A 14,416-nucleotide genomic window follows, 5' to 3' on the forward strand; every position below is an offset into this window, starting at 1 on the left:
ATCTATCCAACTATTCCCTCGTGCAGTTTCCCGTTATATCTGATCATCCCCGACACCCCTAACTATTCCATGTACGGACAACGCCGTATTATACGATTTCACGAATTTTTCTCTATTGCTTTTGATTTTTGAGAAAATAAACAAAATTCATAGAATACGACGGGATGGCGTGAAAAAAGGACACGAAATTACATTCGACCACGAAACCCTGCGCGCCCCATCGTTGGTTGAATTAATTTGAAAACGAACAATTATCCATAATTATAATGGACAGCGTAGCAATTAATTCCGGGAATACAGAGAAAGAGAAAAAAACAAAAAAAAGAAAAAATCAAAACTGAATATTGTGTCCTCGATTTTGAGTTTCGCGAACGATGATATACAGCTTTGCGAGAGTGGGTTGGGGAACAAAACCGGAAGTTTAATCACGCAGAGGTAAATTGTTCAATTTTGATAAGTGGCCTCAATAAATAATTGTTGGACAGAGAAACGTGGGGCTAGTGCGGAGTTTAGAGAGAACAATCGAATAACTGCAGCGGCGAATTTCTCGCGTTAATATTTATTCGGCGATCGTCAAGGATTTTCCACCTGCACCGCAGTCGCTGCAACACCGCGACTATACATTACAACGAAATTATTCAGCGACTCTTATTTCTCAACCTCGTACAACGGGCTACGCTCTATTTAGGTGCACACAAATACGTATTCTGTGTACCGAGCGAAAGCTCGCGTACACCCTTTTCTGATAATAAATGTCGAGTCCCCGCGGAATCGCGCGAACAACGCGTTACCTGCACCGTACCGTACTAAAGCCTAAAACAAGATCATCGTATTCTCCGCAGCCGTAAACGTACCTTCGTATATACTGTATACTTATATACAGTGTCAAAAAATATGTGCGAACGGCACATGGGTTATACCTATATACGTTGTACGACCCGTGTATCCTGTACGAAGAACGAATCGAAAGAACGTACACTCGTTGTCGGTGAACTTGATTCTGATTCGGTACGTCACGGCCAAGGATGTGTATAGTTGGACGAGATTTTCCCATTGATTTGAAAAGATGTTAAATCTTTCCAAATCTACCGCGACCGTCGAGATGATTCAAGACCATCTCACCGGAAGTTCGTGGGTACGTAAGTGTACGTAAGTGCAATTTGTTGGGGCGGAAAGATATCTGGATTTGATAGATCGACAGGATCGCTTTTTAGTCCGTGTGAAAAGTTTTACGGTTAACGTCGGTGGAATGCAAAGTTGGTGTGGTACCGCGTGAAGTATGGATACGTACGCGAGGTACTTTGTTTCAGGGCAAGCTCCCGTTTTGTCAAAGGTATAACTTTGGACAGTGTTGCATCGATAATGTAAGCTTGCAGGTGGATGCGGAAAGTCTAAATCAGTCGACCCCCGCCCTGAAAATTCTTTTTCCACCGCGCGCAGTTTTCTTTTTCCTTTTTTATCCATCTATCTCTTTCCGACCTTTATGACCCAGATACAAAGTTCCCTAAGACTTTACGTCGCGCTGTGCGCTTCTTGCAGCTGCCAACTGAATGGCTACCATAAAACGGAGGTTGCAGAAAATTTTACTGGCTGAAACAGCTGTATATAAACGGGTGGAAAGCTTATCCTGAAAATGAATTTACGTCTTTCGTTGTACCTTCTCAGGAATCAGATCAACGTTGAGATGAATCTGGACTGAGCATGGCTGCTGTGTGAGTGAAATAAGTAGAGCCGACGAAACTGTTCGTTTATCATCGGTAATTAGTGGGTGAGGGTTTCTTTTTATACCTGCACGTTTACTTTACGTACGAATACCGTGAGGAATCGATTGCGGTGTTCAAGTGAATGATAAAGCCGGCAAACTGGGAGGATTAAAAAGTTTTTCAAAAGATTTATTATCTGCATTTGCTTTCATTCGATTTTAGCGCCCCTTTTTTGAAGGAGCTGCGAAATTAAAGAAGTCTTAGCAAAGTTTCAGCACTTTGTATTATTCAGATTTAAGGTGAAAAGTGATAACTGATGCCGGATTAATGAAGAGCTTTCTTTCCATACTTTGATTTACCGTCACCTCCTCTCTCTGATTCCTATAAGTGGGAGGAGGGGACGCAGTGCGGGTGTATAAATACATGCGTTCAAATCAAGTCGAAAAAGTTTGAACAGCCGTAATGGCGCTCAGCGAAAGGAATCATAATTTATGCGTAAACTTTTAAAGCGCCAACTGTTATTTATCGTTCTTACGCCTCCCCTCCCGAGGGTTCTCTTCTAGGCGCCAACATGATCATCCGGTTCCCAAGCCTCGGATATTTTACGTTTTGAATAATTGTGGCTATAGGGAATTCGCAAATAAAGCCTCGAGCCGATCTCATGAGTATTCCGAAGAAGATGAGAAGAAAAAGAGAGAAAAAAAAAAAAAAACACACGCCTCTTTCATATTCAAACCACGGCGCGCTATCCGGGTATTATTCTGACAATGCAAGATAGATAGCTTGCACACCTAAAAGTCTTCTGACAGATAAAAATTGATAAGTTCAAAACTTTCCAAGCTCTTTCAACGGTCACGAAATTGTCTTTTCCACCTGCATTCTTATGCTGAATTCCGTTTCCATTGCACACCGTACGTTCAACTTTCCGAATCCTGATACGAATGAGAAAAAGTAAATATAAAAAAAGCTCTCTCGGCGCGTCGATTTCGACCATCTCCGAGTCTGCCAGTTGCCTCTTCTTGCAACAGCCGGTAAAACCCTCGTTTGTTTTCACTTCCTCCTCCGTCGTCTTCTGGTAACTTCCTCTTTGAGATCGCAGTCGGGGAAGAGAACCGCGCAGTCGGCACCACCGAGACCCAAAACGGTTGCTTTTAGAGAACCCAACGTTGTCGACCAAGGTGACCTTCCCAACATCCGACCGGATAACCAGCTCATACCCAAACTGAAAATTTTACCAACGATGTGAAATTTTCGTAACCTTCTCGGGGCGATCGATTTTTTCAGCGTCCACGATTCTCGGAAGGTAAAAATGAAACGGTCAATCTCGACCGTGGGTAGATGTTCCGAAACTGTTGACTGCAGAAACCGTACATTGCTTCTGCAGTTAATAAAAGTTTCGTGACCATCCGCCGTGAAAAATTCGAGTGAGACACAATTCTGATTACACGATATGCTACCGTTACAGTTACTGACCTCCATACCGGTACCCAGATTCTTCTTCCGCCTTCGTATTCTTTCGAGTGTTTATTGTCTTCGCACAAAGTTCTACGCAAGCAATTCCCGCCGTCTTGATGAGCTACCAAAACTGCTTCTATAGATCTGAGCACTCGGTGAGAAAGCTCGTTCAGTTCTTGGTTCCCCGAGTAGCCCAACGGCGAAGATGTATCACCCGTATCTCGTTTGAAACGCATCCCATCTATATCTGCTTGTAACATGGCTGCGGCTGTCGCCGTGGAAGCGTTCTAGAATGAGAAAAATTTTCGGTAGAAATCAAAATTGAGAGAAGCATCACCATGCAAATATTGAACTCGTACCGTGGCATTCATTATCAACTGTATGATGAAGAGTCCGAACGCGAGAAACGCTAGAGCGGTGAGCGCGATCTCGAAGAAATCCTTTAGCGAGAGATCGTGACCCTTCCCTTTTCCGTGGTGATGATAACTCGGTCTGTGATAGTCGTGGTGATGACTCTCGTGATGATTCGGTATGTAGATATGCTCTTCGTGGATTTGGGGGTAGAAATCTCCACCGTGATGATCGTAGTAGTCGGCGTGATGAGAGTGATGACCGGTAGCCGATGGGTAATGATCTGGAGAACGGGGAATCGTGCTCACGAAAAAATTTAAGTTTTGAATTAAAGTTTTGCTCATACCTGATCCGGAAGCGTCGAAGTATCCTCCGACCTTTGGAGTGGACGCCGGACCGGGCATCGCGTAACCCGTAACGGCGCCGTCGTATTCTTCGCTTTCGTCGTAACGCTTGTCGGCCGATTGTTTTTTGCCGATTTTGTTACCCCTGGCTTTCGGAGAGTAGTGACGATAGACGTCGTCCAGTGTCGTCGTTCTTTCGGTATAAATTATCGATCGTTTGTCAGCGATAATTTTTAAAAATTACGAAGGACAACGAAATCACCGACTCACCTCTTCAACCAATCCTTGTACTTCGAACTTCCTTCGTCCGAGAGGAGTTTGTCGTGTATAGAAACGTTGTTTTCCTCCGAATATTCGATGAACGATTTTTCGTTGGAGTTCTCGAGGCGTCTTTTGACTCGGGCTCCTCCCACTTCGTTTAAGATTTGTTCGGCCAGGAATCCGTGGCACAGAAATTCGTTCATTTTCTTTCTGGAAAAATCGGGACTTCGTAACCGCACGGGTTTTTTGATAATTTCGAAAAAAATGTTCACCTGTGAAACCCCATGGAGTTGAAAGCTTCGTCGATTGTACCGTCCGTCGTTATTTTCGACGTGTCGTTCGCCGACTCGATATTTTGCTGAGAGTCGATGAATAGAAACGAATCCGGCAACAGATCGACTGAAAGAATGTCGTCCTGATAAATACAAAATTCGGCACCGTCGTCGTAACACTCTTGTATTTCTCTGGACGTCAGAATTACGACGCGACTGAATAGGATGAGAAAGAAACTCCGTAGAATATACATCTCGATTCCCTTGTTCACCTGAGAAGAATACAGTAAAAACTGACCATTCTTTCCTAGACTGGTAGAATTGCGCTCCAAAGCTTCGGATAATTTGTGCAACCTGGAAGAATAATTGCCGCAATTTTCTACGCGCTGTCACCTACAGGAAACACTTAAGTAGATATACAGGGGTAACAGGAACTCGTGTCTTTTTTTTTTACTCCTCGGGATCGCCGTCGCTGAACGCTCCGGACGTTGCGGTTCTGTTAAAATTTCGAGAATCGTCTACTCGAAATTTTCGAAATTTCTCACATGGATGAACAACGATCTTTCAATATTCGATTCGCATCGCAGTTGATTCGCTCTCTCGGGCTCCGAAAGACAAATGCACAGTAAATACGATAATCAAATATTATTGGTCTGGTGACTTTGGCTACGGCGTCGTAATGAATCGCATTATACTTTCAGAGTCTTTATGCATCTTCGGCCACGCACGTTACGTGCGTAGCGAATGGAGCAAAGTGTGAGCAAAAAAAAAACAGAAAAAAAAATCATAAAAGAGGAAAGACGATTATTTTGTCCCGTGAACACTCGTACAGATGATTTTCTTTTAACATTAAATTTCCGAAATTCCCCCAGGAAATTTAACGCTTATAGGTTTCACACCCGGTACCTATAGGTATTATTCTCACGGAGCATTTGCACCTTTGAAACGTGCTACGAGATGTAATTGGCACGATCAATCACACGAAACGTAGGTAGACACAATTATATAGGGGGGTTAACACGCACCGTCAAATAATCCCCGTACCCTCTCTGAATCAGAGAAGATAAGAAAATTACTTGTTCCGAGGAAAAATGCGTGTTGTAAGAAAAAAAAAAACAGAACGCGAATGATCCGCTGGATTGTCTTTCTATTTTTCGCTAAATTTTTCTCTTTCATCCCGATAAACTGCAAAAATGGGCTTGTAAAAAATTGCACATCGCAGTGATGAGCAGAAATGGAAGAAGAACCGCAAAAAACCAGTAGAGCGATGTGGCCGCAGGACGATGCGAATTTTCGTAAGAAATTACGGGCTTGGAAAACCTTCGAGTAGCTTTACATAGTCTTATCTATGGAGCGCGTAACGCGTTCCTCGTACCGCATAGCGGATGCCCAACTGCGATACTTTGGTGTTCCCACTTCTGCAGCAGCTATTAATTTTCATCTCTCTTTGGTGGTTCGTAACTGGCAGCTATAGGTACATAAATATAGCCACTCTAGCGAGATATTAGACAGGTGAGGCTGTTCCCAGGGGAACAAAGCTCCCATTACCCCCACTTACATTTCTCACCCTTGTACCACGGCACTCCATCCCGCAGGGATATCCTCTGGCGCGTCCCCCCCCTCCCCTCCGCTCCCCTCCTCTCCTCGTTCCCGTCCCACCCTCACCGGTGTACACACACACACCTTACGTACCTACTTCGGAACCTAAAACATTCATAAGAGCGTCGCAAGTGGTTTTTAATAAACGTGTTTAATCATTGGTGTCAGATTTCCCTTAAGCTCGTGTACAACCTATACCCCGTTTTAGGGTAAATTTGTTTGCAATGTCATCAGATGATAGGGGATTTTATGCGTATCCTTCCAACACTAAATATATATTAACAGGTATAACACACTTACTACTTATTTCCTCGTGTTTACCACAGAGCTTAGGTTACATAAGGGCTCCTGTACGCCGTGTTCCCTGCAATTAATACACGGGATATCTGACGCAGTCACCGAACCAAAATCACGAACGAGCAAACGAATGAAAAAAAAAAAAAAAAATGTCATATATATTTATAAGAAAGCGAATATCCGTTTATCACGTACGTGTACATATGTGTAACGGCGTTGTGAAACCAGTTTATTTTGCACGTTTTGTGTACGCTATTCCCGGATTTATTTTTCTTGCCAAAATTGTGAGGGAAGGCTAGTAAAAGACGTTGGAAGGGTATACGTAGTGGGGAGGGCAGGAAGAGTTATGGAAGATGCAGAGGTGTAGCGTGAGAACGGAAACCTTGCGGTGGTAAAACGCGTTCAATATTGTTCGATAAACGATGGTATACACGTATCGATATTCGCATAAACCATACATATACGAAAGCATGTGGGCCGAGATGTTTTTTTTTACCAGCAAGTAATTTTTTCACAAAATCTCATTTTACACGCACCAGATATTCGCTTTGAAACAGAAAAATCATGAGGTGATCGAGTCCCCTGAAAATTCTCAATTTATTTCGAGATGACAATACAATCCTCGAGAATCTCCATAATCGCTATAATCGGAACACAAGTACAATGGATCTGATTTTTATTTTTTTTGCGGTCATTGGATCGATTTTAGCGTCGAGGTGCCAATAAGCCCCTGAGTAAAACTGTCAATTCGCAGCGTACAAAATTGCAGGTTGCAACCAACCGAGGATGAGCTGATCCTTTTACAAATGTTAAGTGAAATAGAAAAAAGAGAGGGTTGGATTACCCTTGGTCGGCCAACGCAAAACTTACGCCGGGGGTTGCAAAAGACGGGGCGGTGCTTGCGGAAGAAGCATGCGCCGCGTTGGCCAATCCCAAATCGTTTCGGAAATTTATGGAGAGAAGAACGCATCTTACGTACAAACCGACCGCATCATCCATGGCGGTACTTCAACCGACTAACTGAGCTTTTTCGTAATTCGTTATTACCTTTTCCATTCGCACGGTTCTGGAGACTTAATTGAAAACTTGCGACGAAAATTTGGTATTCATCCAAATGTCGCGGAACGATTCTTTTTCTGTTCCCCATTTTGTACGACAAAATGTATCGTACGATTGAGAATGAGCGTATGACCGACGAAAAACTATCACGCTCAAAACTTTAATAATTTTCAGATACCTTCTTCAGCAACTGTGCGTATATTTAATGGTGTGCGTAACGTTACAAAAATGGCGAGAAATCAAGTAAAGTGAAAGAAAAAAAAAAAAAAACAAAAGAAAAGATGGAGCAGGACGTTGGACGCGTTATGTATTTTGTTTTAGGTATGTACATGTAAAAAGGCTGAGGGGGTGGAATATATTGTAAAAAGCGGCTATTTCAGACCCGCAAACATATAAATCACACGGAAGGCGAGGTTGAGAAAAAGGTTGCGTTGGGTTACGAGGTAGTACAGTCGGTAGCTGGTAAAGAGGGAAAAAGGGCTGCCGAAGGGGGCTGAAGATCTTAGCGGCCACTCAACGAAGAGGACGTAGGTGCGAGGCTGTAGGAAAGGGTATTTCAATGGATGAAACGGAGAACGAAGCGCGGGGTGAGGGATGAAGAGAAAAAAAAAACAAAAAAACAAAAACAACGCGCGAAAGAAGAACAACAAGAAATAGAAGAGTAAAATGTGAAAGATAAGAAAAAACTGAAGAAATTGAGGCGAGGTGCGGAGCGTGCGCTCGAAGACTTTCGGAAAGCGTGTTGCTCCGCACTTAACGAACTCCCTCCGATCATTCTCGCCTTTCAACCGAGTAGATTGTCTACTCGTTTTTTGGTATTATCGTTATCGTGACGAATAATCGTTAGCACGTGTCATAGTTCAAACGATGTTTGATGTTTAGTGATATTTAATTTCATCTGTATACATATAATACGGTGCAGCCGTACGCGGTTACTCGTGCGCCCCGTATGCGTTGTACACCTCGTACGGATTACATTATGTACGCCGCACATATCGTCGAGGATATACATAGAATAGCATCGGCGATCACGTATTTAGAGAGTAAAAATAATGATCGAATCTTTACGACCGAAAACACCATGCCTCGGTATTATTGGTACTCTGTAAACACCCGTGCGATTGTTACGATTGGTTTACATCGTAAGACCATAGACTCTTTCGCGATAGATATGGGTTTAAAAATACATCCATCCATCGATTGCAGTTATATCGATCGTTTATCGATCGGCTCTGCTTGATACAAAACCCGATACGAATGTATAATCATTTCTACGAGGACGGAGAGCCGAGAGTTGTCGGATAATAGAAGTTTTATCCGCGTAAAGGATGATAATAAAAGAAAAAAAGAGAAAAAAAAAAAAATTACAAAAATACTCTTTCGTCGCAGGACGATCGGGACATATTACAAAGAGAGCGGTATATGGTATATACGGGTGTCGCGAGGTGAACCGCTTTACGCCAACATTTAAAAACCCGCATGAATAAATCTGGTCCTTTTCGGTACTTTACTCCTATCGGGTGTCGCAAATGGTCGGAAAATAGCGGCGGGAGGGAGAGGGGGAGGGGATAAGAGGACACGGGAGAAGAGAGGGAGACGAGACGTACACCTCCGATCTCGGAGGCTGGACTCCTACGCGGGATGATATGGTGCAGAACCACCGACGGAAGTCCCACTTTCGTCGTAGAGGGGATACCGCCGCGCAGCGAGACGAGGATATTTCCAATACCCTGGAAGAGAGTAAGGAAGAAAGAATCTGGAGGTTGGATGCTGGATGGCGGAGGCAGGGATGTTCCGATGGACCGCGGACACGTGCCACCTGTCATATCGCACTACGAACCATGCTCTCCGACGGATACAAGGGAGGAGGAGATTAGTCGTGAAATTGTTTCCCGTAAGCTTGTACGTCATCGTGAGATTCGGTGATTCGAAAAGCGCTGATTGATATTCAACTTGTGTTACGCGGAGAACCGATCTCGTCGGAAATCACGTTCTACAATATTCGAATCTGAAATGTGCGGGGTGGTAAAGAAATGATTGACGGACTGCAGTGACCGGGTGAGGGATCGCAAATATTGTGATAGTGCATCGATAAAAGATAAATTGGAAATGGACGCTCCGCAGCGAGCGAATTGACCGCGTCGCGAGGACATTGAGCGTAAATCGTCTGATGATTCTGTCGGACATGGAGCTGAGAGAAGACCAAGTGAAATTAAGGGACGCCGTCCGTCGCGACGTTCATAATTCCGTTCGGCTGTCACAAAGCGTTTCGGATATCCGAACTCCTTGCAACGTCGAGTCTAGGATATCACGCGATCGCGAACTCAACGATGAAAATTTAGCCTCGCCAATTTCGAATCAGGAACCAAACTCCGGATACGGAAGCGATTCGAGCAGCAGCAGCTGCAGAGAGTATCGGCGAACTCCACCGAATAAAGAACTCAGAATCAACGCGTCGGCTACCGCTGCTTCGAACAACGCTTTTTCAATCGACAGTATACTCGGAAGAAATCAACGAAACAATCACGCGGATATAGAAATCGACAGCGAGCGAGACAGAGACGACGATGAGCAGGACGATAGAGAGGAACAGGACGATCGAGGACACTTTGTCAAACCGACGGCCATTTCTGCGTCGCATTCCGGTACTCGATTCTCGTTGGCACGAAATATTTTTGTCCGCTGTTAAATCATACCGGACCGTTCGATATCTCTATTCGCTATGATTAACCCAAATTTTAATAACAACGAACAGGTTTCACGAATGCTTTGTACTCGACGGCTGGTCTCTCTTATCCTGAAACGGCTCTGGCTGATCCCACAGGATATACCGCAGCGTCTCTAGCGTCCGCATCTCTGCTTTACAGCGGTTGGTTCGCGCAGTCCAAGCCTGGACAGCTATTCGGGTTGCAAGGTAAAAATCAAAGAGTTTGATATATTTGTACAACCAGTTTTTTTTTTTTGAACAAAGAGCATTAATTTCGCATATTTCGTAGATCGCCGTAGCTTCGATAGGTACATCCATTGTGGCATAGAGTGCTTTTATGTATCCAAGGTGTTAGAATGGGGTGTTATAAACTCCTGACTATCTTCTCCTCCGGGGTGGGGAAACCGTGAACGTCACGGTGTTGATGGCCCGCTCGCGTGATCCAAAGCCATTACGAAAATTGTTACTGTATACCGAAAGCGCCGCTGAAACTCCTTATTTCTCACCACATCCGATAATACCCCTGATTTCGCCGAAACCGGAAGAACGATATTCTCTTCCATAATATCCGCAAGGTCATTCCATTATATATATATATATCGGGGATTTTCATCGACGCGTTTCCGAAGACCAGATGCGCGATCGACGCTATACTCGAATTGTCATCTCATCGTTGACACGAATGCAACGAAGTATGACGGTAGATCCACAAAAAAGCCACACCCGACGTCCGCATCATCCCTGTCCAAAGTATATATTCTTTTTTCCGACCTGCGGTCCGCCATCTTGTTAGAGGCCGGTTTATTGGCGTTGACGCGCTAACTACCTTCGCGAGAGGTGCTAAGTACTTAAACACACTCGTAAATCTTCTGCCCATCCATCTGACCAGCTCTCATCTCCCTTGTAAATATAATAATGTACCTGTGGATTCCGTGTGTGCGTTCGACCGTGTACTTATAGTTCCTACTCTCCGTTTGAGTCTGCCATGATCTTGAGTCGCTCTTCACGACCACCCGACTGTCTGCCGACCACCCGACCGCAATAAAATAGTGATCGTGCGATGGACCAGTGACTGATCCCCACAAAAAAACGTAAAAATTAAATTCGAAGCTGATCGTCACAAACGCGTGTATTTTACCGAATCGAAATGGCGATTGGAGCACATGATCGTCAACCATTTCGGATGAACCGACTCGTGAAATTCGTGATTTACCGGAGCGAAAACGTCACTTTTCTCAACAGCCCGTAAACGCTGATCAAGGGTCTTATCTCTCCTTTACAATCCGTAGGTACCTACGTCGTTGATTGCAATTTTTTCAGGTTCTCAGCTACCCTGTGGGGTCCTCCCTTTTCAAATTGACTAACACCTTCTTACGGCATACATAGAACATAACTCATTCGGTGTCCACAGCGTATAAAGCAATTGTCAGTTCTCGGATATACCATACATCGTGCATTGTAATGGTCTCGCACGTTATGAAAATAAAAAAAAAAAAAAAGCATCCTCCGAGTAGTTTTTCGTGCGTGCAACCATTTGTTCATTATTTATTTATTTACTTACCACCATTATCATTATTCGGGTAAATTGAAGATACCCCTCGTAAAAACGCTAAACTATTGTTCAAACACGTGACATATTGGTCAACTCGCGTAGAAAAACCATCTCTTGTCTAATTACTAGGTAAACACACCGAACCTAGGTGTGTACACAGCAAAAGGGCGAGAATACCTGTGACACATCTCGAGGAGCCCTCCCGTAAAGCGATGCAATTTTTAGAAGAAATCTAATAGATGAAGAAACAAACCGAACGGCGGAAGGGGGGGCGGGTGGGAGGGTGAGAGGGAGGGGTCTTGAATAAATAGAATATAAAATCCCGCAGCAGTATGGACCGTGCGTATATCGCAATAGGATAATAAATTGAGACTTGTAAAAACCGTGATGTACTTTATTTTTTAGTGGCTTTTAACGGCTAACTTCGTACGCGCGTGTGAGCAAATTATGTAAAAGTTTTCACACGTTTTTAATTACACAGGTGTACTTTATATCCATCCGTGCATACGTATACATACCCACCATTGACGTGCACGTATATTTCGAAGCGGGATAAACGATTCTCATTCACAATGGGATGCGTCGAGCGTTTCTGAAATTCTCTCCTGCACTGATTTACCAATTGCGATGTGACGTGCGAGATGATACTCAACTCCGTTTCGTACGTACGAAATTACGATGCAACGATCGTTGGCAAAAGTTTTCGCATTGTCCGAGAGCATTGTACAGATGCTAAACATATAATAATGTTATCTAAATTTCTAACTAACGGAAATGTGTAAAACTTTTTTACACCTAACCGATAATCGCACCCAAACGCTCTACAGCATAAATTGTTTGCCTACCTTGTTGCCACCAGGAGACCGTCTTTATTGACTCTAAGATGTCACACGTTACTCAAACAATCCCACATATCTCAGATATATTTGGTAATTTCATTTCTTTGTGTGCGTTCGTATAGTTTTTGATATTTCCATTTTTTTAATTTTTTTTTTTTTGTTTTTTTTACAATTTTGAGTTTTTTTTTTCCGTTTTGTTTTTGTGCTTCTATATATTTCCTCGTCATTTTTGAAGAATTTTCAAAAATTCTATGTTAATTCATCGTACGATGTCCTCGTTTTTGAAATCGTTTCTAGTATCCTCGTAATTTAATCACTTTTTTCTTGCATCCTTTTTTTGTCTCATTACCATGATCGTAAAATTTGATGATGTAGTTTCGAATAAAGAGAATATGAAATAAATAAACAAATATTAAGCACCCGGCTCAGCTCGTGCAAAAGATGACGACGGGATGAGACTATTGAAAATATTTTTACTCAATCTCATTATCGTTTATAATGTACAATTTGTAATATATACGAATATCTCAATTATTACCATAATTAGATCCGCAAGCAAAGTATACGTGCAGATATAATATGCGAAGAAAAAAATGTGTTAAACTATCGTCCTTCTTGTAGCGTTGTAATATCGCTTTATCTGCCAACAAAATTTGCGGTGATTAACGATCATCGGATAACGGCGTTACAATCGGTCATGATTTTCGTTTCAGCTCCAAAACCTAGCGGACGGAGATCGCGAAAGCCCGGAATCGACAGAAAACCCCGTCAAGCGTACAGCGCGAAACAATTGGAAAGACTCGAGGCTGAATTCAAAGTAAGTTGAGAATGGATTTTCGAAGGTCTATCAATAACCGTGAGAATCCCCGTCCGATTTCTCATGACTTTTTTTTTCCGATTTCTCGCAGCTCGACAAGTACCTTAGCGTGAGCAAGCGAATGGAACTTTCAAAGTCTTTGAATCTTACGGAAGTCCAGATAAAAACGTGGTTCCAAAATCGTCGGACTAAGTGGAAAAAACAGCTAACATCACGTCTGAAAATTGCCCAACGTCAGGGCTTGTTTCCCCCGACGTATTTTCCTCCCGCGCAATATCCTCTCCTGCCGTATTACGCCGCTCCTCTAATGTTCGGTGCACCTACCCCCGAAGACGCTTCTACACCCGTCGGCGTCGCTACGTTATCACCGACGCGCCCGATAACATCTTCGCCCGGTAACGTTTGAGATCTCTATTTTCTAAATACAACAATGATAATTATAATGAAAGGTAGAAATAATAATTGTTACCCGTATAGTAAGTCAGATATTTTCTGTAAAATCGTTTTACCTTACCTGCGTACAACACACCTTACTGGGGGAGTGCAATATATCGATTTTTATTTCTTTCGCCATCGCCGTAGCGCGGGTAAATTCCATCCCTTAAATTCTCCAACAGATGGCGAAAGATGGGATGGTGGTGTGAAATTCTCACTTTTATTTACTCCCGTAAGCAAAATTATTAAAAAAAAAAAGATATACATGAATTAAACTAAAAATTGACGAAAAATTGAACATTGTACTAATCTTAATCGACCTCAGAATAATTACACATAAGTATACATAAGTATATAGTTACACGTACGATACGCGTGAACGAGTCAAGGTATATTATATATTTAATTATTTTGTAAATAGGAGTACACAACATTTCGTTGCATTCCGCGATTACTGTCGCGGAATCGCGGCTCATCGTAAAAAAATAGCATTATTCCATTCCACTTGAATTCTACTACTAAGAATTATGACTACACTCATCTACTATGTCTACAACTATATTATTGTACATACCTATAAATATATGAACGATTAAACGAATGATAAGCAATGTACAACGACTACCGGCTCTTCGAAATTATGCTATCGCCGTGAAAATATCTCAGATGCGAACGATAGTCCGACGACGGTTGATCGTTCGACGATAAGTCTGGAAAGTCCGTGT

The 14,416-nt window shown here is 42.9% G+C and overlaps 2 protein-coding genes across 2 annotated transcripts; one reads left to right on the top strand and one right to left on the bottom strand.

Moving 5' to 3' along the window:
- Positions 1 to 2,008: 2,008 nt before the first annotated feature.
- On the bottom strand, positions 2,009 to 4,641 carry LOC105691985. Its single transcript, XM_048649108.1, has 6 exons — positions 4,387 to 4,641; positions 4,124 to 4,324; positions 3,856 to 4,046; positions 3,518 to 3,792; positions 3,177 to 3,445; positions 2,009 to 2,925 (listed from the first exon to the last, which is right to left on the bottom strand). The coding sequence occupies exons 1-6, from the start codon at positions 4,638 to 4,640 to the stop codon at positions 2,754 to 2,756; spliced, it is 1,362 nt and encodes a 453-aa protein (XP_048505065.1). The 5' UTR covers position 4,641; the 3' UTR covers positions 2,009 to 2,753.
- Positions 4,642 to 8,951: 4,310 nt separating this feature from the next.
- On the top strand, positions 8,952 to 14,326 carry LOC105691996 (NK1 transcription factor-related protein 1). The gene is made up of 4 exons (XM_012410854.3): positions 8,952 to 9,986; positions 10,097 to 10,255; positions 13,153 to 13,256; positions 13,348 to 14,326. Exons 1-4 carry the CDS (start codon positions 9,512 to 9,514, stop codon positions 13,660 to 13,662), a joined length of 1,053 nt encoding a protein of 350 aa, XP_012266277.3. The 5' UTR covers positions 8,952 to 9,511; the 3' UTR covers positions 13,663 to 14,326.
- The last annotated feature ends 90 nt before the right edge of the window (positions 14,327 to 14,416 follow it).

Source organism: Athalia rosae, chromosome 1, assembly GCF_917208135.1.
Source record: "Athalia rosae chromosome 1, iyAthRosa1.1, whole genome shotgun sequence".
Lineage (NCBI taxonomy): Eukaryota > Metazoa > Arthropoda > Insecta > Hymenoptera > Athaliidae > Athalia > Athalia rosae.

Bases quoted from the DNA above. Each gene is read 5' to 3' on its own strand.
- LOC105691985 (XM_048649108.1), bottom strand. From the start codon at position 4,640: ATGTATATTCTACGGAGTTTCTTTCTCATCCTATTCAGTCGCGTCGTA. The intron at 3,793-3,855 runs GTATGAGCAAAA...CCCGTTCTCCAG, and splicing joins CTTCGACGCTTCCGGATCAG to ATCATTACCCATCGGCTACC. The intron at 2,926-3,176 runs GTCAGTAACTGT...TAAAATTTTCAG, and splicing joins ATCTGGGTACCGGTATGGAG to TTTGGGTATGAGCTGGTTAT.
- LOC105691996 (XM_012410854.3), top strand. From the start codon at position 9,512: ATGATTCTGTCGGACATGGAGCTGAGAGAAGACCAAGTGAAATTAAGG. The intron at 10,256-13,152 runs GTAAAAATCAAA...TTTTCGTTTCAG, and splicing joins ACAGCTATTCGGGTTGCAAG to CTCCAAAACCTAGCGGACGG. The intron at 13,257-13,347 runs GTAAGTTGAGAA...GATTTCTCGCAG, and splicing joins GACTCGAGGCTGAATTCAAA to CTCGACAAGTACCTTAGCGT.